General features: G+C 54.6%; 1 protein-coding gene across 1 annotated transcript; it reads left to right on the top strand.

The window, feature by feature from the left end:
• Positions 1–4,769: 4,769 nt before the first annotated feature.
• On the top strand, positions 4,770–24,334 carry LOC100598783 (small G protein signaling modulator 2-like). Its single transcript, XM_030827070.1, is given in 20 exon segments — positions 4,770–4,855; positions 5,160–5,214; positions 5,727–5,784; positions 6,008–6,200; positions 6,509–6,670; positions 6,976–7,043; positions 7,142–7,287; positions 7,617–7,751; positions 8,233–8,301; positions 8,304–8,365; positions 8,778–8,845; positions 9,079–9,239; positions 9,398–9,524; positions 11,451–11,582; positions 15,460–15,613; positions 16,388–16,452; positions 16,531–16,682; positions 17,141–17,278; positions 17,529–17,699; positions 24,161–24,334. Coding segments are annotated over 20 exon segments (2,376 nt in total).
• Positions 24,335–25,586: the final 1,252 nt, after the last annotated feature.

Raw genomic sequence — 25,586 nt, 5'->3', positions numbered from 1 at the left:
TTTTTGTAATTAAAAGGTGTCATGCAATTATACCATTCTGCATCTTGCTATTGGTGAGCTTTCCATTATTCATTCCTAGAGAGCATCTTCATTCTTTTTCAGAGTTGCATGATATTCTGCTAGAGATGTACCATATTTGCTTAACCTGTCCCCTATTGATGGGCATGTGGATGGCTTCCAGTCTTTTGCTGTTATAACTAAATAATCACGCAGTTATATCTGTAGGACGCATTCTCAGAAGAGGGGTTACTGGATCAGAGGTTATTTGTAACATTAATGGAGAGTGCCATATTGCGTCTATACGGGTTGTAGCATCTCGCCTGCCCACCAGCAATATACGAATGGATTCAGCAGCTCCCCACGTCCCTTCCATCTCTGTCTTCCTGGCGTCTCCTCTACTCTAAATTGGGCCTCTTGGAATGGTGGAATCGGGGTGTAAGGGTTGGGGGCAGGGGCCCCATATCTTAGAATGGTGAGATCAGGGTGTAAGGGTTGTGGGCAGGGGCCCCATATCTTAGAATTGTGAGATCAGGGTGTAAGGGTTGTGGGCAGGGGCTCCATATCTTAGAATGGTGAGATCGGGGTATAAGCGTTGGGGACAGGGGCCCCATATCTTAGAATGGTGAGATCGGGGTGTAAGGGTTGGGAGAAGGGGCCCCATATCTTAGAATGGCGAGATCGGGATGTAAGGGTTGGGGTGCCCGTAGGATTCCATCAGCATTTGTGGTCTCCAGCCACATGTAGCATTTGTTAAGCTGCATAACTTGATGGCTTTGGGATCACACCAGGGGCTGGTGAAGGGAGCCCCAGGGCTAGTCTGAGTCTGTAGTTCCTAGCCTTTCCCTGGGAAGATGGCTCCAGACCTTTGTAGGGGTGCCCAACAGTGTGCTGGAGTTAAATGCAGTTATGCTCCTGCCCACTCAGAGTTGCAGTTCCTTGAGCCTTGCTGTCAGCAGGATGGGATGGGCTGACAGGGTAGAGAATGTACCTGGGCTCAGCTGGCCCAGACTCCAAAGGCCACCAGAAAACCAGGGTGGCAAATGCCCATCATTCAATGAGTGGATAAAGAAACTGATATATACATACAGTGGAATACTACTCAGCCATAAAAAGGAATACATTCATGGCATTCACAGCAACCTGGATGGGATTGGAGACTGTTATTCTTTTTATTCTATTTTATTTTATTTTCTTGAGATGGAGTTTTTGCTCGTCACCCAGGCTGGAATGCAATGGTGCGATCTCAACTCACTGCAACCTCTGCTTCCCAGGTTCGAGCAATTCTTCTGCCTCAGCCTCCCGAGTAGCTGGGACTACAGGTGCCCACCACCACACCCGGCTAATTTTTGTATTTTTATCAGAGACGGAGTTTCACCATATTGGCCAAGCTGGTCTCACACTCCTGACCTCAGGTGATCCGCCTGCCTTGGCCTCCCAAAGTGCTGGGATTACAGGCGTGAGCCACCACGCCTGGCCACTAAAGTCATGTTTCTCTCTTCTCCATTTTGATTCATTTGCCCAAACCTTTCCATGCCAACCAGTGTTGGTTTTTATTAATTAGTTCACATTTTTTCTCATGAAATGAGCCGAATGATGTCAGGGTTGTCACCTTGTGGTGCGCCCAGGGTGGCCGTAGGTGGTGCTGGGACCCACTGGATCAGGGGTCCTGAAGCCTTTACAGGTGGGAGCCCAGGGCCCGGACAGCTCAGTCAGCAGGCAGGTGGGTTCAGCTAACCTGGTGCTTTAGCCCCACAAGTATCTGCTGCCACCACCCTCCACCCTGGGAGGTGGAGTCATAGTGGGGGCCTGGGGAAGGAAGGAGTAAGGGGAGTAAGGCCCTGGAGTTCTGCTTGGTGCTCTGGGCCTCCAGTCAGGACGGGGGATAAGCTTGCGCCGTCATGTGGACTCTCCCTGGGGAAGGGTCCTTCAGTGTCCCAACTCGGTCTGTCTGTGAGACACATCCCCAGGGAAGGAGGACACTGTTGCTGCCGGCTTTGCAGGCAGTTCTGAGTGTGGTATTCACTAGATACGGGATGGTGTGTGTTTATGTCTCCATGTATGTTTCGATTAGTGACAATGCCCGGGTTTCTGCTCGACTCAGAAGTCTCAGAGCCGGGCTCAGTGGCTCATGCCTGTAATGCCAGCACTTTGGAAGGCTGAGGTGGGAGGATCACTTGAGCCCAGGCGTTGGAGACCAGCCTAGGTGACATAGTGAGACCCCAGTCTCTACAAAAAATTTTTAAAAATTAGCCAAGCTTAGTGACCCAAGTCTGTAGTCCCAGCTGCTTGAGAGGCTGAGGTGGGAGGATGGCTTGAACCCAGGAGGCTGAGACTGCAGTGAGCTGTGGTTGCACTGTTGCACGCCAGCCCAGCCAATAGAGTGAGACCCGGTCTCAAAAAAAAACAGCTTCTTAATCTTTTTTGGGTCAGAAGCTGAGAACCATATACCCACTATCCAGGAAAAAAAGCACTCTCCTGATTATTCTAGAGCACATCAACAATTTGCATTCAAATTACTCCCAATTTCAGGGAGGGGCTCTTTTTTGTTGTTTTTTGTTTTTTTAGTTTGTTTGTTTTTGGGACGGAGTCTCACTCTGTCACTCAGGCTGGAGTGCAGTGGCACGATCTCAGCTCACTGCAACCTCTGCCTCCCAGGTTCAAGCAATTCTCCTTCTTCAGCCTCCTGGGTAGCTGGGACTACAGGCTCCCGCCACCATGCCTGGATAATTTTTTGTATTTTTAGTAGAGACAGGGTTTCACCGTGTTAGCCAGGATGGTCTCGATCTCCTGACCTCGTGATCCGCCCGCCTCGGCCTCCCAAAGTGCTAGGATTTCAGGCATGAGCCACCACGCCTGGCCCCATGGAGGGAGTTTTTGGAGCCCCAGAAGCCCATCCACAAAGTCCTCTCAGGTCATAGTTCTCAAGTAGTGGTGTTATTATTATTTTGCCTGCACACTGCACGCGATAACATATTCATCACACGTGCACACTCTCGGTGGAGGACACCTTGTGGGCATGGCATAGGACAAGTGCAGTGTGAACAGTTACTGGCCGGGAGCCCACAGAGCTGAGTCGGTAATGCCTGGCCTAATGGCCTAACCAGTCTCAGCTTGGAAAGTTGATGCATGAGAGAGATTTCTCCTTCCCCAGACACTGCCTGGCACCTTGCCGGGGTTGCACAGAAGGAAATTAGGGACCGTGGGGGTAAAGGGGGGACTGAGCGTGATGCCTGGCTTCTCTCAGTATTCCTTAGTTGTGGTAATTGCTTAGGAATACCTCCTCTCACCCGAAAGAACCCCATGGCTGTGCTCAGAGGCTGGCCAGGAAGGTAGGCGAGGCCACTCCGATGGGAGTGCTGGGGCTAGCCACTCGCCAGTTCCCCCTGGCCTGGCTGCATTTGTGGTTGCCTAAGGAAGGTGGGAAAGCGAATGACTCATTATCCCAGCAATTAGTCACACCACTGAGGCACGTGATGCATGCAGGACGTGTGCCACCTGCTGCCCCTCTGCCCTGTTCAGTGCTGCTTCTCTCCCCACTCTGAATGGGAAGTGCAACCCCAGGAAATGATCACCCCCTTTCCACAGGCACAGATTTGTAGCTGCAGCAGCCCAGGACCAAGATACTGGGACAAAAGGGTCATCCGCCTATATATCCCAGGGCCACTGCACAAGACCTCCAGCGACCAGGGGGACTGATCATGGAGAGGAGCATGTGGACGCTTAAGCCAAAGATTTCCCCATGTGGGCCGGGCGCGGTGCCTCACACCTGTAATCCCAGCACTTTGAGAGGCCGAGGCGGGCGGATCACTTGAGGTCAGGAGTTCAAGACCAGCCTGGCCAACATGGTGAAACCCCGTCTCTACTAAAAATACAAAAATTAGCCGGGCGTGGTGGTGCACACCTGTAATCCCAGCTACTCGGGAGGCTGAGGCAGGAGAATCACTTGAACCCAGGAGGCGGAGGTTGCAGTGAGCTGAGATCACGCCACTGCACTTCAGACTGGGTGACAGAGTGAGACTGTCTCAAAACAAAACAAGATTTCCCCCTGTGCCCCATACAGACACGATAGGTGCACATAAATCTGTCAGGCTGCACATGTGTGTAAATGTACGGACACACTGTGAAGAAAGGGCTGTGCCTTAACACAAAACCCTCCAAGGCCTGAGCAGTGAAGAGCTCCAGCAGGTGGCCCTCAGGGGGAGGAGGGGTCCTGCCTGTTTCCCCAGCCCTGGGATGCTCTCGCTGAGCTGGCTGCTCTCCAGATTGGCCCCCAGGACTCTCTACCTTCTTGACTTCAGTCCAAGAGAGGAACAAACAAAATTCCTTCATAGACCGGTGGTGACTGCTAGTCAGTAACTAAAAACAAAGGCAAAATACAGGTGAGAAATCCTATTTTCAGTAATTATTTCCTAACTCCAGGTTTCATATTCTAACAGTACTAGTCAAAATAAACTTGACGGAGGCTGGGCATGGTGGCTCAGGCTTGTAATCCCAGCACGTTGAGAGGCCGAGGCAAGCAGATGGCTTGAGCCCAGGAGTTCAGGACCAGCCTGGGAAACAGGGCGAAATCCTGCCTCTACAAAAAATATATATATATATAAAATTAGCCGGGCATGGTGGTGCGTGCCTGTAGTCTCAGCTACTTGGGAGGCTGAGGTGGGAGAATCACCTGTACCACAGAGGCCGGGGCTGTATGAGCTGAGATTCCACCATTGCACTCCAGCCTGGGCATCAGACTGGGTCCCTGTCGCCAAAAAAAATAAAACTTGATGGACCTCAATTTCCCCATCTCCACCCACTTCTGGGGCAGCCTTGGATCCTCTCTCCAGTGCACCCTCTTCCTGTCCCTGTCGGGGTGAGGTCCTGCTGAAACCCAGCTCTTAGAGGCCAGCTGTAGAACTGTATCTGAACAAACAGGGTGAGGACTCAGGAACTGACCTAGACCCCGCGCCTCCTGAGAGCCAGACCCCGCGTGGGCGATTTCACATCCTCCGTCTCATGCGACTTCTCACGCTAGCCCTCTTCCCATTTCACAGAGGATACAACTGAGTCTCAGAGCAAGTGACCGTGCCAAGCTCAGACCTCGTTCTGTCTGACTGTCTCCAGCACAACTCACTGTTTCCAGTCCATGTGGAAAAACCACCTCCTTCTCCCTGCAGTGTCCCTGCCCCCAGCCAGACACACCTGGACGTGGCGAAAGGGGCTCGGGCCAAGGTTTGGAGCCCTGGGTCCTCGTCCTGGTGGCTCTGCCACTTTGTGACTGTGATCGAGTTTCTTCCCCTCTTTGGGCCTTTCCTTCCTCACCTGTAAAGCAGTTAGCTTGGCCCAATCATGTAGAAGCTCCTCCGCCCCACACACAGACACACTCCTGTTTTTAGAGTCTGTCTGGGCACAGGGCAGCTCCCTACCATCTCCTACCAAGCCCTTCTTTTCTTCCTGCAGGGTCTGTCTGTGGAAAGTCCAGACAGAGACTAAGCCTAACCCTAAACCATGAATGAATGGAGGGAAGCGCTCCTAACATGGAAAAGAGAAATCTCTCCCTCAGCTGCTGGGCTCATCAGTCCAGCGGCCACTGTCGGGTCCGAGCTCTGCAGTGACTTCATCAATATTTTAGCTCCTGCAGAGCCCTGTTCCTTTGCAACCACATCCTCCGTGCCCTCCAGAAAGGCTCCGGAGTTGGGTGCTCCTCACATCCCCGTCCTGTGGGTGCTGTGCCTTGCTGTCAGGTTTGGAGCCACTCATGCCACCCTGAGCGGGGAGCTTTGGTCCTCACGACCCCCAGGGGTGAGGCTGCATACAGGAGGCGCGTGCGCACCAGGCGAGGGAGAGGGACAGCTTGACATGTCAAAGCTCTTCGCCCCTGGGCAGGAGCCGAGGGACAGGGAGGGGAATTTTGGAAGGAAGGCCAGGGAAATACCCTGGCCTGTCCGTGGCTTGACCTTACCCCTTGCCTCACCAGAGGTATGGGGAAGAGGAGCTTTTCTCCCTGTTCCCCCGTCTTTCCCAGGCTCAGATGCTGTTTCCCTTTGTGGCCTAGGTGCGGTGGAGGCTTGCCTCTTGCATCAGCTGAGATGCCATGCCACTGGCTTCCTGCGCAGTGACAAGATGGCAGCCCTGTTCACCAAGGTGGGGAAGACGTGCCCAGTGGCAGGGGAGATTTGCCACAAGGTAAAGGAGCTGCAGCAACAAGCAGAGGGCAGGTGAGCCCTGGGCCAGCCCCTTCTTCCCTCCTTTCAGTTCTTCCCACTTGGCAATTGCTACTTCCTAGGACAGCCCATTGGAAAGTTGGCATCCTGGGCCTGTTCCTTGCAGGGCCTCTGGGTGAGGGATCAGCCTGAGGGAGGGGATTGGTTCCTTGTGGGCACAAGGCTCTGTATCCCTCCTTCACCTCAACCCCAGTCAGTTCTCCGTGCTCCCATCTTGGGGTACCAAGCCCCACTCCCGATGCCAGCATTCTGGGGTTTACCTCTAGACCACTGCACTCCTGGAGCCCTCCCCGCCTTTGCAGGAAACCCTCAGGGGTCAGCCAGGAGGCCCTGTGGAGACAGGGCTGAGTCAGCGGGAAGGCCCCGGCCCTCAGCCCTCAGGCCTTGAAACACATATGGGTACGCGCGGTGCTCATCGAGAAAGTTCTGGACAGGGTTGTGCAATACCTGGCAGAAAACTGCAGGTGACTGCCCCGTTCCCCAAGCAGCCCCTCCCTTGACCTGTCTCCCGACATCCCTCAGCCCCAGCCCTCAGGATGCTTGCCTGTCCGTGACAGCCTGTAAGTAACCCTCCATCTCCCCATCCCCTTCGGTGCCCTCAAGGCGTTGGCCATACCAGGCACCTCACGAAGCCCAGTCCCTAAGGACTCACTGTTTCTTCGTGACTGATCTGAATCTGGTCTTTGTGGGGACGTCCCTACCTGGTGAGCTTGACTGCCCTGGAATGAGTGCCGGAGCCTCGGCAGTCACACTGTCTGTCTCCTGGCAGCAAGTACTACGAGAAGGAGGCATTGCTGGCAGACCCTGTGTTCGGCCCGATCCTGGCCTCTCTTCTAGGTGAGCCTGAGAGCACAGGGGCCTGTGCCAGGCCCGCGGTGGGTGTGGGGCAGGTGCTGAGGCAGCATCGTCTGAGCTGGCTGTCTCTGTCTCCACAGCGGGACCCAGTGCCTTGGAATACACTAAGCTCAAGACAGCCAATCACTACTGGACTGACCCCTCTGCTGATGAGCTGGTCCAGAGGCACCGCATCCGGAGTCCGCCTACTCGCCAGGACTCCCCTGCAAAGCGCCCAGCCCTGCGGGTATGTGCCCCCTCCCCACCCCTTGGGCTCATCTGGGCTATGCCCTTGGGCCTGTAGGGACAGGAAACCAGCCTCTCTACAGGACAGGACTTGGAGATGCCCCAAGGTAGTGGCCGCCTCAGAAGAGCCTTCTCCGCACAATAAAACTTAACAGAAATGCCAGGAGCCCATGCTGGTCCGTGGCTGGAGAGCAGAGGGTGGCTGGGAGTAAACCGGGGCAGGAAGGACCCTGGGGTCAGCTGGAGAGGGTCAGCAAGGAAGCGTGAGGGTGCTCAAGCCCTGAGGCCAGTTTCCCAAGGCTGGAGGCTGAGCCCTGGTCTTCCACACAGATCCGGAAACGGCACTCAAGCGGCAGCGCGTCGGAGGACAGGCTGGCTGCCTGCGCCCGCGAGTGTGTGGAGTCCCTGCGCCAGAATTCACGGACGCGGCTGCTCTATGGCAAGAACCACGTGCTGGTGCAGCCGGTAGGAAAGCTTCATCATGCCACCCCTCCGCGAAGGTCCCAGAATGAGACGACTGGAAGCCTCTAGCCATGGCTGTTCCTTTCCTGAGGAGCTTGACCAGAGAGGGGGGAAGAACGGCCCCAGCCTCTCAACTCCCTGTTTCACACGACTCACGCCCAGCCTTGAGTTGGCAGGGGACAGGAATGGCAGCCAGCAGGCGAGGGGAGTCCGCAGCGTGGGTATGGCTGGCCTGGAATGGACCTGGCATCCAGGAGGCTGGCAGGAGAGAGTCAGTGGCACCAGGCTGACCAGGGAAAGGACATGTCCAGATCTGCTGCCTGGGTCCTGTTGTCCCGTGCTTCTGCCCAGTCCCTAGTCCAGGACGCCGTGACTAGCCTAGTTTGGCCTCCCCTCCTCCCAGCGGGAGCTCATTTTTCACAGGCCATCCCTGAGAGCCTCTCAGCCCTTCATCGTCTCTGTCTTCCAGTGGCTTCCGCTGTAGAAGGAGGATATGGAGGCGGTCCCTGGCTACTTCTCCCTGCACCAGTCTGCAGAGAGCCTGACTCTGAAGTGCTGAAGTGGACCCCCAACCAGCTCATGAATGGGACTCTGGGGGACTCCAAGCTGGAAAAGAGGTAGGGGCTTTGGGACTTGCTCCCAGGAGCCAGGGCAGGGAGTGGGGTTGACCTCAGGCAGAGGGATGGAGAAACCTCACTTGCTCCAGGAGGCCAACCTTACTCTTTATCTGGATGCCAAGAATAGCAGGGAGCAGCTGCCTGGAGTGATTCCCAAGCTCTCTAGGATGGAGCCAAGCCTGGCCATGAAGAGGTTTGTCTGAGCCTAGCTCTCAGCGGCTGAGACCGACAGCTGTCCATGTGCCGAGCGGGCAGCACAGATCTCAGGGGTCATGGCTGGCTGTGCACACTTCTTGGCTATGGTCATCCTATCTTGAGGGGAGTTTCGTGGGGTGGTAGGACCAGGAGACAAGGAAGGAAGGAAGGATGGCAGGTCTTTGGACACAGTGACAGCAGTCTGGTTCCTTTCTAGCGTTTACTGGGACTATGCCCTGGTGGTGCCCTTCAGCCAGGTCATGTGCATCCACTGCCACCAGCAAAGTAAGCCTGCCTTGTCCTCGGCTTGGGTGGGAAGGGAGAAGCTGCCTTCTGCCAGCTGTGCACTGTGCATGGGGCCTGTAACACTCCTCGTCCTCCTCCCATCCCTGTTAATGGGGCTCCCAGGCCATGCTGTAGCCCAGCCATCTGCCTCCTACCCAGCCTTGGGGCGCTGGCCGGCAGGCTGTGATAGCCGATGAGAGGGCCTCAGCCCCACTCCCTGCGTTCACCCCCAGAGAGCGGTGGCACGCTTGTGCTGGTGAGCCAGGATGGCATCCAGAGGCCGCCGCTGCATTTCCCGCAGGGAGGACACCTACTGTCCTTTCTATCCTGTCTGGGGAATGGGCTGCTGCCTCGGGGACAGCTAGAGCTCCCGCTGTGGACCCAGCAGGGGAAGGTAACTCGGGTGGGAGGCTTTGGGGGAAGGATTGTGTGTGGGGGTTCTCTGCCCGCCTCCCTTCCTTCCCCACATGGAGTTCTTAGGAGCAGCCTTGTGTGGAACCCTGGATGAGACTCTGCCCTAGACAGCCTGACCACCTACCCCTCCTTCCACAGGGGAAGGTGTTCCCCAAGCTACGGAAATGAAGCAGCATTCGCTCCGTGGATATGGAGGAGATGGGCACGGTGCGGGCCACCGACTATGTGTTCCGGATCGTCTACCCCGGCCACAGGCACGAGCACAGTGAGTGTCCGGAGCCTCATCCCTGGGGAGGAGCAGAAGATGCTCGGGGAGGCGGGGAGCGCAGCGTCACCCAGGAGGGCAGCAGGCAGGGCCCACTGACCAGGCCAGGTTAACACCAGAGGCTCATCGCCTAGCCTCTCAGCTGGACCTTTCACCCACAGGTATTGCCTTTGAAAAGGTGCATCTCTTCTACCCAGCTCCCTTCCCCACTTCTCCACCCCAGGACTCTTGGCTCAGCAGACCTAGGTGTCACTACACAAAACTCTTAGTTATCCTTTTGGAACCTGTCCAGGGGTAAAACGTGGAAAAACTAGAAGTAGAAGGTGGGGAACCCTCCATTGCTCTTCACCTCCTGCTCCCCAACCCCCACAAGACAGCCCAGGTATGGGACCAGTGCTTCTTTTTTTTTTTTTTTTTTTTTTTGAGAGGAAGTCTCACTCTGTCACCCAGGCTGGAGTGCAATGGCGCGATCTCAGCTCACTGCAAACTCTGCCTCCCGGGTTCAAGCGATCCTCCTACTTCAGCCTCCTAAGTAGCTGGGATTACAGGTGCACACCCCCATGCCTGGCTAATTTTTGTATTTTTAGTAGAGACAAGGTTTCACCATATTGGCCAGGCTGGTCTCAAACTCCTGACCTTGTGATCTGCCCGCCTCAGCCTCCCAAAGTGCTAGGGTTACAGGCGTGAGCCACCGCGCCCGGCCCAGCGCTTCTTTTTGGATGGTGAATATTGTCCACTGACTGCCCTAGAGCCAGAGCCCTCCTCGAACCAACCTACTGCTGAGCATTAGCTGAAGGAGCAGGTTGCATCAGAGACAGACCCGGGGCTGCCTGGGGGCTTTGGGGACTGGCAGGTAGAAAAGTGGCTTGGCCCTTGTGGGTCCTGCCCCACCCTGGACACACACCCCTGGGCCTAGGGGGGTCTCTCTGTCCATGTGCATCTGCCAACACCAAAGTTCCCTTTCTGGTCAGAGTGCTGCTGCTGCCCATAGGCTTCTCTGGGCCAGACTTGCTTTTCTTACAGATGAGGTCAGGGAATTTGCCAGCCCAGAGCGTTTATTGCTAACAAGACCACCTGCTCCCTAAATTTCTAACTTGTGCCAAAAAGTTGTCAACAAGTTGTCTCTGTATTAGGGACCAGACCGCACACTCAGCCACAGCACAGATAGCTCCACCAGGCTCAGAGGGCACACGGCACAGGGATGTCCCCCCCTTCCCAGATGTACCCGACAAAGAGACGCATCTTTGGCCAGAATGTGTTTACACACTTGCTGCTTAATCTCAGGCTGTTGCTTGGTTTAGCTTCTCCAGTCTCTGCCTCCCCTCTTTGATCTTTGCCATTTCCCAATCCTGCTCACTTCACTTCAAGGACCACCTCGCCAAGGCCAAGCCAGGGCACCCAGAGGCTGAAACTCCACCAAGCGACTCCAGCTGCTTGAGGACAGCTCTGGGAAAACCCTTTCCTTTTCCTGGGAGGGAAGAAGGTGGAATTTATAGTCTGAAAAAGGGGATTTGGAGTAATCTTCAGATTTGGTCCAGCCTGAGAGGAGCTAGAGAACGATCAGGACCCATCTGCCAGCTGTCATGCACAACCACTGCGAGGGTGAGGACCTCCTGGGCTGCCAGCCTGTCCCAGACAGTCCCAGTCTTTCACATCCTCCCACCTCTGTTCTCTCTCTTCTGTTCTTCCTAGAGAGGCTGCCTCCGAAGAGTGAGGCTCTGCAGCTGCCCCAGCCCCTCGCCTCCTTCCACACTCTCCCAGGAAAATCATCCAAAGAGCTTTCTGGTCCCCCCCCCTTCCCCTCTTCTGTGCCCTGCAGATTCATGATGACCCCGGCCTCCATTCCACTCACCTTAAGGGGGGAGTCCATCCTGCCCAGGGATGAGGGTCCTCATGCCTCTGCCTCTCACTGTTCTCTTTGAGCAGTCACTATTAACTACCACCACCTAGCGGCCAGCCGCGCGGCTTCTGTGGACGATGATGAGGGAGAGGAGGATAAACTGCACGTGATGCTCTCGATCTGCTCGCGGAACATCACAGCTCCCAATCCGATGAAAGGTTTTTATCCCTCCCTCTCCCTGACCCACCTCATCCCCACCCTCCCTCCCGGGCACACCTGCCACCCACCACGGGCGCAAACGGCAGTGTTGGCATTAGGGGACTTGCACCCGGGGCAGTTCCCTTCCATCGGGGGCAGATCAGGGCAGAAGGAGGCCAGACAGGTGCTGGCAAGAAAAGGGGCTGGCCCAGGGCAGGTGGCTCCAGGCTGCGAGGAGGGCGCTTGGTGCCTGAGGAGGAAGAGGATTTGCTAATAGGAAGGTCTGATAGTATCTGATTGCCTCCTGGGCACCCTGAATGGCTCTCTGAGCCCATTCCTACTCAGGGGGTCAGGCTGGCAAATGTCAGACAGAGGTCTCTTCCTTTCTCTCTGCTGATTGGGAAGACCAGCCTCTGGGCCTGGTGCTTCTGACTCCTGACAACAGAAACAGGACAGAGGTACTGGGTCCTTCCTGGGGCAGGGGCAGCAGCTGTGGGTCAGGTGAGGGGTTGAGGGTTGCCATGCGAAGGGCCCCAGGGCTCAGTCTTCCTAGGAGGCCTGAGGGCCCCACCAGGCAGAGCCTGGTACTTTGGCATGAAATCTAGAAATAGCTGCAGCATGGTGTCCAGGAAGGGGCCAGGCTCAGGGCCTGGCAACATGAACTCCCGCCCCAGATATGCCCCTGCTTCACTGTATGGTTTTGAGCAAGTTTCTCACTATCCCAGAGCTCCGTCTCTTCACCTGTGCCAGGGATATAAGACAGATGTGTTCCTGCCCTCATGAACCTCAGGGTCCGCAAATGGAGAGGCCCCCTTTGTTGGAGGTGACAGCATAGTGCCCTCAGCCTCTCAGGGTTCCTCTGCCTACCACCCATCTTTCCTAGCACAGAGTTGGCTTGGTAGAGAGGGAGCCCCACTCTTTTCAGCAAGCAATCAGCCAGGCGACCTGTGAGGGCTGGGATGGGTGCTCCAGGAAGTGGTGGGTAGGAGGAGGCTGAGGCCAGTTCTCCCAGAGACGAGGGGAGCTTCCCCATTCCCACCCATTCCCATGCTACAAAATCAATTGCTTCTCCCTTTCCCCGCCCCTGCAGAGGAGGTCCTCAGAATATGTCACACTCCCCTTAGGCTTCCAAAGTTCTGCCGGGAAGCCCAGTTCCTTAGCTGGCCACTAAGCCAGTAACAGTTTCCCGGCAGGCAGGGCGGCCTGGTCTGTGTGAGAACACACCCAGCACACCCTCCACACAAGCTGCCAGCTGCCCTCCTACTGCCAGGCACCTGCTCTCATGCCCACCCTCCCTCCCAGCCCTTCCAATATGAGCCTGTAGGCCAGGCCTAGGTGGGAACATCCTACTTCTGATGTTTATTGCCTGCACACACCCCTGCCATCTGGTTCCTTGCAAACCTGGACTTGGGGCTGTTGCCTATTTACAGTGAACTGACTGAGCAGTGTGGGAAGGTTGAGCTCTGAGGGGACCCACGGAGCTACTTCTTCCCCCACGAACTGGTAGTCAGGCTAGAGGCTGGAGGGTCCTAGCAGAGCCCTTGGCAGACTGGGTGACAGAAAGCCTATCCCTGACTAGTCTTAGGGCTGAGGCCTCTGGGATCAGAGAAACTTCCAGACCCACTTCCAGGGGTCCAGAGGCCTCAGGGCTCATCTGTGCATCCTCTCAAAGAACTCAGAGGCTAGACCAAGCCAGTATGGAGCTTCTGGGCCCCTAATACTTGGGAAAGGAAAGGAGGCATAAGAGCAGAATCAGCAGGCGGTTGGGGAGAGGGCTGGGGAATGGGGGCCCCCACCTCCATTCCAGTCCATAATGACAACACTGTTGAGCCCGTTCTGCCAGCTGTTGCTTTTCGGGCCTGCAACATGCTTGACTTCTGCATGTGAATCAGTGGCAGGGTGTCCAAATTTCCTCTCCCTCCATCTTCTTCTCCCATTCCTTTTCCTGCTGCCTCCCCATAGAGCAGATGCTATTCACTCTAATTCTGCTCCAGGCCAGGCACCTTTCACTCGGAGTCTTAGGGGCTGTGGGGTTTGCCCACCCTGTTTTCTTGCTTTACACTTTCCTTATGCTCAGAGGAGAGAGTCAGAGTCAAAGCTGACCCAGCAGACCCTGCCCCGCCCGCCGTCCAGCCTGTGCCCTCACCCAGTCACACCATAGCCCCAGCTGTCTGCACTGGGCTCGTTCAGAGACACAGTGTTCAAATGTGGCTGGTTCAGCTCCTTCCTGGAGGATTAAGGTGAAGAGCATTGACGCAGGAGACATGCCTTGGCTGGCCCTCCTTTCTGGGCATGAGCTTGGTTCCCTTTGCCCATCCCCGCCCTCGCCCCTGTTGCCCTCCCTGCCTGCCCACCTGTTGCCTGCTGCCTGCCTGGCTGGGCCTCTACCCACCCCGGCTCCTCCCAGGACTGTCCTCTTCGCTCCTGCCTGCTGCAGGGGCCTGAGCTGAGCTCCTGCCCCACTGCACCTGCGCCCTCCCCTTCTTCCCAGAGTCTCAGGCATGGCTTGCAACACCCTCACTCCCAGAGCCACAGCCCCTCCTCACCAGTGTGTTTCCTTAATTTGCCTCCTGGTGGAGCTGAAGGGCCAGATATCTGCAAAACTCCCGGCCGTGGGTCTGGGAAGAGAGCCCCGGCCAAGGCAGGACAACTGCTGAGGAAACTGGAAGGGAGTCAGCTCAGCCCTCCTCACCAAGGCACACCCAGAGCTGGAGTCCGGCTCCCACCAAAGCCAGGCCAACGCCTGCGGCAGGCCACGGTGGGCCCTGGCCCAGGCTGAGCCAGCCGAGCAAACCGCTGCTGACAGGACTCCCTCAGCACACACGGCTCTCTGTCCCTGTTCTTCCGAACTCTTCTCCACTCTCTCCCTCCCTCCTGGCATCACTCCCCAGTGCTTCCACTTCCTCTCTCACTTTGCTTCATCTCTGTGGCTCACTGGACCTGCCAGAGTCCCCCTTAAGCAGTGCCCTGCCCCACTTGAGCCGTGGAAGCTCTAGAGGGTCTTGAGTTCTGATTCAGACCGCCTGGGCTGGCTGAGCAGGCCCTGTCTGCTGGCGGCGTAGCTGTGTCCAAGGAGTCATCTTCTGAGGCTGCAACTGGGCCTGTTCTTCTCTGTCACATTGGATGGTGGGCCTTTGTGCCCAGCCACCACCCCCGCCCCCGCAGTGGCCTCATAGCCCTGGGACCTGTGGCTTCCGTCCAGCTCCCTAGTGTTTTCGGGAGGCCACCATGCTAAGTGCTGTCAGACTAGGCAGGGATGGAGCAGAGCTCAGAAAGGGGCCGTGGGAGCTGACAGCAGGGGTGCCTGGCCTGGGCACGGGGTACTGCTCATCCGTAGCCACTAGCCACCAGATTTAGACTCCCCCAGAAGAGCCAGGCCTACGGGCAGGTGACTCAGATTCCTCAGGGGCTTTGAACAGTGGGGACTCCCTGGAGGGGAGGGTTCAGAGTTGGAAGTATTCTAAACACCTCCTTGAGCATCTCAGAGTTTGCCAAGAGGACCAAGCTGAATCCACGAAGGCTGAGCTAGCTGGTGGCACTTTGAGGAGCTCAGGTCTTTGTTCCTTCTCTTTCTTTCCCTTCCCTCTAGAAAAGCAAGTGTTTGCTGGTCGCAGGATAGAGCTAGGCACAATCATCCAAGACTCAGTCCAAGCATTTTACCATATGCAGAACGATCCCTTGCTGCCCCTCTCCAGGCTTGCTGGAGGCTAGGAAGTGTCAGGCTCTCTCCCTACCGTTTCCATCTCTGGGCTCTGGACCAGGCAGGCCCCACCTCTGTGACTTTCCACCCATGGGTGACTTGATGCTGCAGCTCTGGGCACAGAGGTGGGCATGCTGCAGGGTGCCTGGGAGAGAAGGTGTCTCGGGCCCTGACCATGCCACCCTTCCTGCCTGCAGATGCTGGTGACATGATCGAGATGCAGGGCTTTGGGCCCAGCCTGCCAGCTTGGCACCTGGAGCCCCTGTGCAGTCAGGGCTCCTCCTGCCTCTCCTACTCCTCCAGCAGCTCCCCACATGCAACCCCCAGCCACTGTAGCTGCATCCCCGACCGGTGAGTGGGCAGCACTGGGCCCCAGCTTTCCGTTAGTGTGTCCAGCCACATGTGTGTCCATCTGTCCTTAAATGCCGTGTCACTTGCATGACAAGGTGGCCTCTAGAGTGGGACAGATCTGGGTTCAAATTTCACTTTTGCTACCCACGTGACTTGCAAGTTATGGAATTACCGTGAGCCTCTACGTTTGTGAACCTCAGTTTCCTCTTCTGTAAAATGGGGATGATGCCACTTGCTGCCTATGTACTTGTGAGGACAGAATGAGAGAGAACCCAAGTGAATGTTCAGAGTTGTGCCGGCACATCATCGGCTCAGTCCCTGAGAGCTCCCCTTCCCGATGTGCACACAGACCCTGCTGACAGGCCGTCCACCTGATGACACTCAGCAGCCACCTGCCGTGTGCCAGGGCAGTGAGTGAATGGCTTTTATGGGAGGTGTTCTCTTTTACCTTTACTTCGTTTTTCGTTTATTAATCCTGATGACCCTCCGGTGCCTCTCTCCATTTTTCACATGAGGAAATGAAGATTCACACAGGTGAAGTTCAATGACCAAGATCCCTGGGTGGTTGGGGGCCAGGCGGGGGCCCCACAGCAGCTCTGTCCAGGTGGCAGTCAGGGACCGGGCGCCCACTGACAGCTGCTGGGCTGCGGTTCTTCCTCCTTGCACCCTCCCCATTGCCTTACCTGCCCCCCAGGACAGAGCCTCCTCCCTTCTCTCTCTCCTCCCACCAGAGGGGCTGCAGCCCCTCCCTGCTGAGCCTGGTTGTTCCCACAGGTTGCCACTCAGGCTACTGTGTGAGAGCATGAAGAGGCAGATCGTGTCCTGGGCCTTCTACAGCTGTGAGTGTGGGGCGCGCCGGGCTGTGGCGGGCTGGGGGCGGGCGGCCCTGGGTCCCAGCCCCCTGCTGCCCACTGCAGGGCTGGCACACTGCCGCCACCTGTCCACGGTGGGGACCCACCTGTCAGCACTGGTGCACCATAGCATTATCCGACCTGACCGGCCCCCGGGGGCCTCCGCGGGTCTCACCAAGGACGTGTGGAGCAAGTATCAGAAGGACAAAAAGATGCCAGCCCTGGGGTTCCAGGGCCACAGGTCGAGGGGCTGGGGCGGGCAGGAGTGAGGGCTTCAGGGTAAAATGTGGCAGTGGGCGTGGTTGACAGGCCAGGGCCGATGCCATGGAGTGACCAGGGTCCTGGCAGAATCTCTTGCAGCTGGGCATGGGGCTGACAGGGGAAGGGGGCTAGACTGGGAAGCCGTCCTGCCTCCACATCGCCCTGTGACCCTGGACAAAGCTTTGCCTCTCTCTGGGCGCCATTTTCTGCCCCTTAAGGAAGGAGAGCAGAACGAGATCTCATCCCGCTGTGAGCTGGGGCACGGGAGGACGTGGCCACCCCAAAGCAGGCTTTGCCTGGGTTTCAGCAGTCACTAGAGGCCCCGCCCCAGCCCGTTCTCTATGGGATGGGGCTCACCCCGCTGGACCACAGTGACTGTGGAGGCTGCACAGTCTTGACTCCCCGGGTCCCTCAGAACCTCAAAGAGCTGGAGCTGCTGCGGCAAGTTTACTACGGAGGCATAGAGCACGAGATCCGCAAGGACGTCTGACCCGTTCTGCTTGGCCACTACAAGTTCGGCATGAGCAAGAAGGAGATGGAGCAGGTGAGGGGAGCCTGTTCCCATGGGGCTGGTGAGATGGGGAGCTGGGCCAGGGGACGCCAGGGAGGGGACTTTGGAAGCCTCAGCCCCTTCCCAGCTGGAAAGAAGCATGGCAGGGCAGCTCAACCGTCCTTACCCTGAGGCCCATCTTGAGTCTGAGACTCAGGACCCAAGGTCCAGTGCAGGCACAGCTCCTGAAGGGGAGGGCCTGGTGCACGCTTCCCCCATGGTCATGGTGTGGTCTGAGTACAGGTGGACGCAGGTGGCAGCGAGGTACCAGCAGGTGTTGGCAGAGTGGAAGGCCTTCGAGGTGGTGGTGAGGCAGCGGGAGCGGGAGGCCCACCCAGCCACACGCACCAAGTTCTCCTCAGGCAGCAGCATCGACAGCCATGTGCAGCGCCTCATCCACCGAGACTCCACCATCAGCAATGATGTGAGCCAGATGGGGCCTGGAGGGTTGGGGGTCTCGGGGGCCACCCGCATTTTATGCACAGTGGTCCTGAGCACCAGCCTGACCTCTGGGAACTGGTGGGGCCCTGCAAGAAAGGCCTAATGTGCCTGTGTCTCATTTTCTCCAACTGGAAATGGCTAACTGTGCCTCTGCCGCCTACTTCTCTGGGTATTGTAGGAATAAAGCGAGAGAGTGCATTGTGCTCAGTTTTAGCCAAGTATAGGGAAAGATGGACTTACTGGGATTTAGGGAAGCCCTCCTCCTTGTAGAAAGACCTCAAAGCTAGCAACAGGCCCCACTGGGTTCTAGTCCCAGATCCACTACTGACAAGATGAATGTCTCTGGGCAAGAACTTCCCATCTCTGGGTCTCAGTTTCCCCTCTCCACCCATATCCTCTGACTGCAGATGCTTCCTGAGAGCTGTGGGCCTGGGAATAGGGGAGCCCGTAGAGCAGCCCCATTGGTGTTGACTGGCGAGATCCTTCCTCCCCACACTGTTGCCTGTCACTGTGCAGAACTGACTATGCCAGGCTCGTTCAGAGCATGGGAGGGTAGCTCTTTCTGGCATCACTCCTGCCTTTCGAACAGTAAGTTCTAAACTGTGACTGCCTGGCCCAACCAACACTGGTAAGTTTCATTTTTAAGGACACTTTTATTAATTTTTTTTTTTAAAATTGCCTCTTTAGGTGATGTGTATTCTTGTTGCTTTACTAAATCCTTACTAACATTAACAGAGAATGTAAGTTGAAGCAAGTTAAATACAACTGGCTGGGTGTGATGGCTTGTGCCTGTAATTCCAACACTTTGGGAGGCAGAGGTGGGAAGATTGCTTCAGTTCAAGAGTTCGAGACCAGCCTGGGCAACATGGCGAAACCCTGTCTTTACAAAAAATGCAAAACTTTGCTGCATGTATTGGGGTGCACCTGTAGTCCCAGCTACTTGGGAGGCTGAGGTGGGGGGACCACCTGAGCCATGGAGGTTGAGGCTGCAGTGAGCCACCACTGCACTCTAGCCTGGGCCATAGAGTGAGACCCTGCCTCAGAACTACAAAAAAAAAAAAAAAGAAATAGAACAAACAAGGCACATTGTCATTTCCCACATGCTTTGTTCTTAATTCCCTATCCAGGAACACATTCTCCCTCTCTCTGGCTTTGGGTTTTGTAAAAATCTCAGTCTGTGCCGGTGCCACTGCTGAGCTCATGGACGGCAGCAGCCTTCCTCGCTGGCGTATTCGATTGCCACAGAACTGTGGCCTTACCCAGCACTTCCCCCCAACTAGAATGGGTACCTCCTGCAGGTAGGCACTCTAGTCCTCCCATCCAAGTACTAACCAGGCTCAACCCTGCTTAGCTTCTGAGAACAGGGGAGATCAGGCCTGTTCCAGGTGGTATGGCCCAGGAATTTTGATTCTGTTTTATTCGTTGCTGTTCTGTTGATTCTCTTTTGTTCCTCCTCCTAGTGCTGAGAACACTACTTGTACATAATAAGCATTCGATAAATATTTGTTGAATGAATGAATTATTGAATGAATTAATCCCAGAAATGCAGGACTGGTTCTACATTAGAAAATTTTTCAAGGTCATTCTCTGTTGTTGTAACACATTAAGAGAGGAAAATTTTGTACTCTAAATCATTTGATAAAATACATACTGATTTCTGTTTCCAAAAACTCTTAGTGGCCGGGCGAGGTGGCTCACATCTATAATCCCAGCACTTTGGGAGGATGAGGTGGGCGGATCACTTGAGGTCAGGAGTTCGAGACCAGCCTGGCCAGCATGGTGAAACCCCATCTCTACTGAAAATACAAAAATTAGCCAGGTGCGGTGGCACATGCCTGTAGTCCCAACTACCTGGGAGGCTGAGGCAGGAAAATGGCTTGAACCCAGGAGGCGGAGGTTGCAGTGAGCCAAGATCATGCCATTGCACTCCAGCCTGGGTAACAGAGCGAGACTCCATCTCAAGAGAAAACTCTTAGTGAGTTTAGGAATTCAAGGAAAACCCTCAAACTAAATAGATAATCTAGCTACCAGAAGCCTTCAGTAAACCTTAACACTCCATGATGAAACATTAGAAACATTCCTACTAAAAGACAGGCCAAGAATGCCTGCAATCTTCGTGACTAGTCCAAGAAGTCAAAAAGAAGAAATGAGCGCTAATTAAAAAAAAAAAAAAAACTACTGATGCAGAGGCTGGCAGCAAGGACTGAAGGACTGTACAGTACCTGCCCCGAGCATGTGGATGGCCACACCCCTGTGAAGCCTGCCCAGCTGGCTGGGGGACGCTCCGGTGTGTGAGTGGCAGGATGCAGGGTACTTCCTCTGCCAGGGAGTTGTATTGGGGAGATCCTCCCCGACTCACACTTTGGCAGTTGGGGCTTTGGAATGTGACTTAGCTTCTGTCAAAGGGTCAATCCACCCTTTGATATATGATGCAAAGGCGAACATATGACGCAAAGGTGAGAGAACAGCCCAAATTAGGACTTTTATCACAGCTGTGGAGGTGGACAGCGACAGTGGTGGGCCCTGGCCAGACTTTTCATGCTCAAAGGTGGTGGTTGTTCTTCCTACTTCTTGTCCCTCCAGGGCTTCCTTTGCCTGTTTGCTGAACCTGCTTCTTTTAATTTTTTTGTAACTTTTCTAAATTTTTAATTGTTTTCATTAAAACAAATTTTGAAAACTGTCTGAACCTGCTTTTGAACCCTGCTATGGTTTGAATGTTTGTCCCCTGCCAAACTAATTTTGAAACTTAATCTCCAAAGTGGCAATATTGAGGTGGGGCTTTAAGCAGTGACTGGATCATGAGAGCTCTGACCTCATGAGTGGATTAATGGATTAATGAGTTGTCATGGGAGTGGCATCAGTGGCTTTATAAGAGGAAGAATTCAGACCTGAGCTAGCATGGTCAGCCCCTTCACCATGTGATGTCTTACACTGCCTAGGGGCTCTGCAGAGAGTCCCCACCAACAAGAAGGCTCTCACCAGATACAGCTCCTCAACCTTGTACTTCTCAGCTTCCATAACTGTAAGAAATAAATGCCTTTTCTTTATAAATTACCCAGTTTCAGATATTCTGTTATAAACAATAGAAAACGAACTAAGACAAACTCTCATGTTTCTACTCCCATGCCACTCCAATAAACTCCTTTTATGCTTAAGAGAGACAGAGTCGGCCAGGCGTGGTAGCTCATGCCTGTAATTCCAGCACTTTGGGAGGCCAAGGCGGGTGGATCACAAGGTCAGGAGATCGAGACCATCCTGGCTAACATGGTGAAACCCCATCTTTACTAAAAATACAAAAAAATTAGCTGGGCGTGGTGGCGGGTGCCTGTAGTCCCAGCTACTCAGGAGGCTGAAGCAGGAGAATGGCATGGACCGGGAAGGCGAAGCTTGCGGTGAGCTGAGATCGTGCCACTGCACTCTAGCCTGGGCAACAGAACCAGACTCTGTCTCAAAAAAAAAAAAAAGAGAGCCAGAGTTTATTTCTGTTGCTTGCAACCAAGAAATTTGGCTGGTGCACTGAAGTTTCCATACATAATAGCAATTTAAAGACTCTTTCCAAGCCAGGCAATGCCTAGCCTTGTGTAGTCCTTGTGGTAATCCATTCATTCATTCATTTGTTCAACCAATTCTGCTCCAGAGACTAAGAATACAACAATTGGGGCTGGGTGTGGTGGCTCACACCTACAATCCTAGCACTTTGGGAGGCCAAGGCAGGTAGATCACCTGAGGTCAGGAGTTCGAGACCAAAACGGCCAACATGGTGAAACCCCATCTCTACTAAAAATACAAAAAATTAACTGGGGGTGGTGGCAGACACCTGTAATCCCAGCTACTCGTGAGACTAAGGCAGGAGAATCACTTGAACCCAGGAGGCGGAGGTTGCAGTGAGCCGAGATCGCACCACTGCACTCCAGCCTGGGCAACAAGAGCGAAACTCCACCTCAGAAAAAAAAAAAAAAAGAGGGCCGGGGCTGGGCACGGTGGCTCACGCCTGTAATCCCAGCACTTTGGGAGGCTGAGGCAGGAGGATCACGAGGTCAGCAGATCGAGACCAGCCTGACCAACATGGCAAAACCCCATCTCTACTAAAAATACAAAAATTTTCGGGGCATGGTGGCGCACACCTCTAGTCCCAGCTACTCAGGAGGCTGAGGCAGGAGAATCGCTTGAACCCCGGAGGCAGAGGTTGCAGTGAGCCGAAATCACGCCACTGCACTCCAGCCTGGGCAACAGAGTGAGACTCCATCTCAAAAGAAAAAAAAAGAATTCAAAAATTGTAAAGTTAAAGTGTGCTTCTAGTTTAGTTGACAGGACATCTGTCCTTCAAGGAAGGCTAGAATCTATACCCTGATATACCCTGAGTCCTAACTGAAATCAATCCAGCAGTCAAAACATGGGACCAACGATCACAGCAGTAAGATAGGAAGAGCACCTTTGTACATTTAGCCCATGTTGAGATAAACCACTGACAGAGCTGAAGGAAGCTCACGGTTCTGTGTTCCATCCTTTGGCATTTAAAAAGAAAAGTGATAAGAAAATTTGGTCAGTCGCAGTGGCTTATGCCTGTAATCCCAACACTTTGAGAGACCAAGGCAGGCAGATCACGAGGTCAGGAGTTCGAGACCAGCCTGGCCAACATGGTGAAACCCCGTCTCTACTAAAAATACAAAAATTAGCCAGGCATGGTGGCCCATGCCTATAATCCCAGCTACTCGGGAGGCTGAGGCAGGAGAATTGCTTGAACCCGGGAGGGGGAGGTTGCAGCGAGTGGAGATCATGCCACTGCACTCCAGCCTGGAAGACAGGGCAAAACTCTGTCTCAAAAAAAAAAAAAAAAAGAGAGAGAAAGAAAAGAAAAAAAAAGAAAATTCAGGCCAGGCCAGGCCTGGTGGCTCACACCTGTAATCCCAACACTTTGGGAGGCTGAAGTAAGAGGGTGCCTTAGCCCAGGAATTTGAGACCAGCCTGAGCAACATAGCGAGACCCTGTCTCTATAAAAAACATGTTTTTTGGCCGGGCGCGGTGGCTCACGCCTGTAATCCCAGCACTTTAGGAGGCCGAGGCAGGTGGATCACGAGGTCAGGAGATGGAGACCATCCTGGCTAACACGGTGAAACCCCGTCTCTACTAAAAAATACAAAAAATTAGCCGGGCGTGGTGGCGGGCACCTGTAGTCCCAGCTACTCGGGAGGCTGAGGCGGGAGGATGGCGTGAACCCGGGAGGCGGAGCTTACAGTAAGCCGAGATCGCGTCACTGCACTCCAGACTGGGAGAGAGCTAGACTCCGTCTCAAAAAAAAAAAAAAAAAAAAAAAAAAAAAAAAAAAAAAAAAAAAAAATTAATTGCCAGGTATGCTGGCATGCAACTGTAGTCCTAGCTACTCGGGAGGCTGAGGTAAGAAGATCGCTTGAGCCCAGGAGTTCAAGGCTGCAGTGATAGTGCCTCTCACTCTACCCTGGGTGACAATGAGATCCTGTCTCAAAAAGAAAGAAAAAGGGGGAAGGGAAAGGAAGGGGAGGGGAGGGGGAAAAAAGAAAGAAAAGAGAGAGAAGTTCAAAGACCAAAGGGTCAGGATCCCAAAATAGTTTTTATGTTTTATTTATTTACTTATTTATTTTTGAGACAGTCTGGCTGGCTCTGTCGCCCAGGCTGGAGTGCAGTGGTGCGATCGCGGCTCACTGTAGCCTCCAACCCGGGCTCAGGTGGCCCTCCCACCTCAGCCTCCCGAGTAGCTGGGATCACAGGCGCGTGCCACCATGCCCAGCTAAGTTTTTAATTATTTGTAGAGATGAGGTCTCTACATGCTGCCCAGGCTGGTCTCGAGCTCCCGGGCTTAAGCCATCCACCCGCTTGGGTCACCCAAAGTGCTGGGATTCCAGAAGTGAGCCACCGCGCCTAATCGGGTGTTTTGTTTGTTTGTTGACGGGGTCTCGCTGCTGCCCAGGCTGGAGTGCCAGCGGCTGTTCACAGGTGCAGTCCTGGAGCAGTGCATCAGCTCCTGGGCTCTAGCGATCCTCCAGAGTAGCTGTAGCTGGGACTCCAGGAGCGCCACCGCGCCGGGCTCAGAATGGGTTTTTATATTGAGTGTTATGCTGCCACCTAGAGGACGTATATAGTACTGAACTGTGTGCGCAGAAATTGAGCCTCAAACTGGAGGCTGCTTTTAACAGAATAAAGCAGAATTCCTCGGAGTTTTGAACAAAAACGTTTAGATGTTTTATGCTAGCAATTAACACTTTGGGTCATGGACTCATTTTAAGATATGATGAAACAATAGACACTCTAAGAAATGCATATGCCACACGTTTCCAGGGATCCTGAGACCACCGAAGACCACACTAAAGCCTAATCCCAGTTAAAACCTGTTTTACATGGGAATTAATAACTAAAAGCTCAGAATACAAATTCAAGGATAGGTTTAACATTGATCTATTTGCAAACTAGAGCCTACATTTTCCACTTGACAGTGAAGTGTTCGCCAGACACGGGAAAGTGGAGGGGCTTTCCGCACCTAGCCAGCAAGGGGCGCCCTGGGACCGGAAGGACCGGCGCCGGGAGCCGGGGGCCGGGACGTCTGCGTACTGCGGATCCCGCCGCCCAGGGCTCGGCCCTCACTAGCCGGCTCCGCCACGGCCAGCTCCAGTCGAAGAGGCTGTTTCCGGGTCCCGCCAAGCCCCGTCCCTTTCCCGCGTCGTCTGCAAGATGAAGCTCCTTGGCCGGGAAAACAAAATAGCCATAGGTGTGGGGCCCGGGACGGGTGGCATGGAGGGGCCACAGCTGCGTGCCGCGTCCGGGCGAGGTCCCCGCCTTCCGCGGATGTCCTGGCCTCCACGCCGTGGCCCTGTCCAGGTCTTGGGTCCTCGCCAGGGCCAGAGGTGGACCCGCTTTTCCCCCAGGCCCGGGGAAACCCGCACAGCCACCAAGCCCTGTGTCTCCTCCGAGGGCTGGGAGTTTGAGAGCCCCAGAGGCCAAAGGGCCAGCGCGGCTGCAAAAGCTAGGCCCGATCCTACCCTCTTACTAAAGAGACTTTGGGCCGGGCGCCGGGCTCACGCCTGTAGTCCCAGCTACTCCGGAGGCTGAGGCGGGCGGATCGCTTGAGACCAGGAGTTCGAGACCAGCCTGGGCAATAATGGCGAGACCCCTGTCTCTACCAAAACATACAGAAATTAGCCAGTCTCATAACTCGGTCTCAAAATAAATTTTAAAACATGGATGCTGTGGGGGGGAAAAAAAAAGAAAAAGAAAGTGGAGAGGAATCCAGAGCAGAGCGTCAGTCAGGCCAAACCAAGTCATCCTTAATGCCCAGCACAATGCTGGAGGTCCTTTCTGCTTATTCTGGAGCGGGGCCAGCCCTGGAGTTGGATAGGCTCTGCTGGAACACAGGCTACAGTGCTCATCAGGCATTCAGCCTTGGATCTCAGCCATAGTTTCCCCACGTATACAATGAGTAAAAGGTACTTACCTCATGGGTTTGGGGTGAGGGTTAAACGAGATCATGAATGTAAACGGTAAGTTCGGAGCCTGTTACACAATAAACATTTAATGAATGTCAACTGTGCGTTTCTTTTAAATAGGTTTCTTGGTCAGGAGTTGATAGAACTTACACAAAAACCTTGGCTTTGCAGTGTTTCTATTAAAATTGAGTGAGAGGATCGGGCGCGATGGCTCATGCCTGTAATCCCAGCACTATGGGAGGCCAACGCGGTGAAACACTTGAGGTCAGGAGTTTGAGACCAGCCCGGCCAACGTGATGAAACCCCGTCTTTACTAAAAATACAAAAATTAGCGGGGTGTGGTGGCACCGCCTGGAATCCCAGCTACTCGAGGCTGAGGCGGGAGAATCGCTTGAACCTGGGAGGTCGAGGCTGCA

Source organism: Nomascus leucogenys, chromosome 14, assembly GCF_006542625.1.
Source record: "Nomascus leucogenys isolate Asia chromosome 14, Asia_NLE_v1, whole genome shotgun sequence".
Lineage (NCBI taxonomy): Eukaryota > Metazoa > Chordata > Mammalia > Primates > Hylobatidae > Nomascus > Nomascus leucogenys.
The sequence above is the reverse complement of the archived record's forward strand: the minus strand, read 5'-3'. Positions and strand labels throughout refer to the sequence as shown.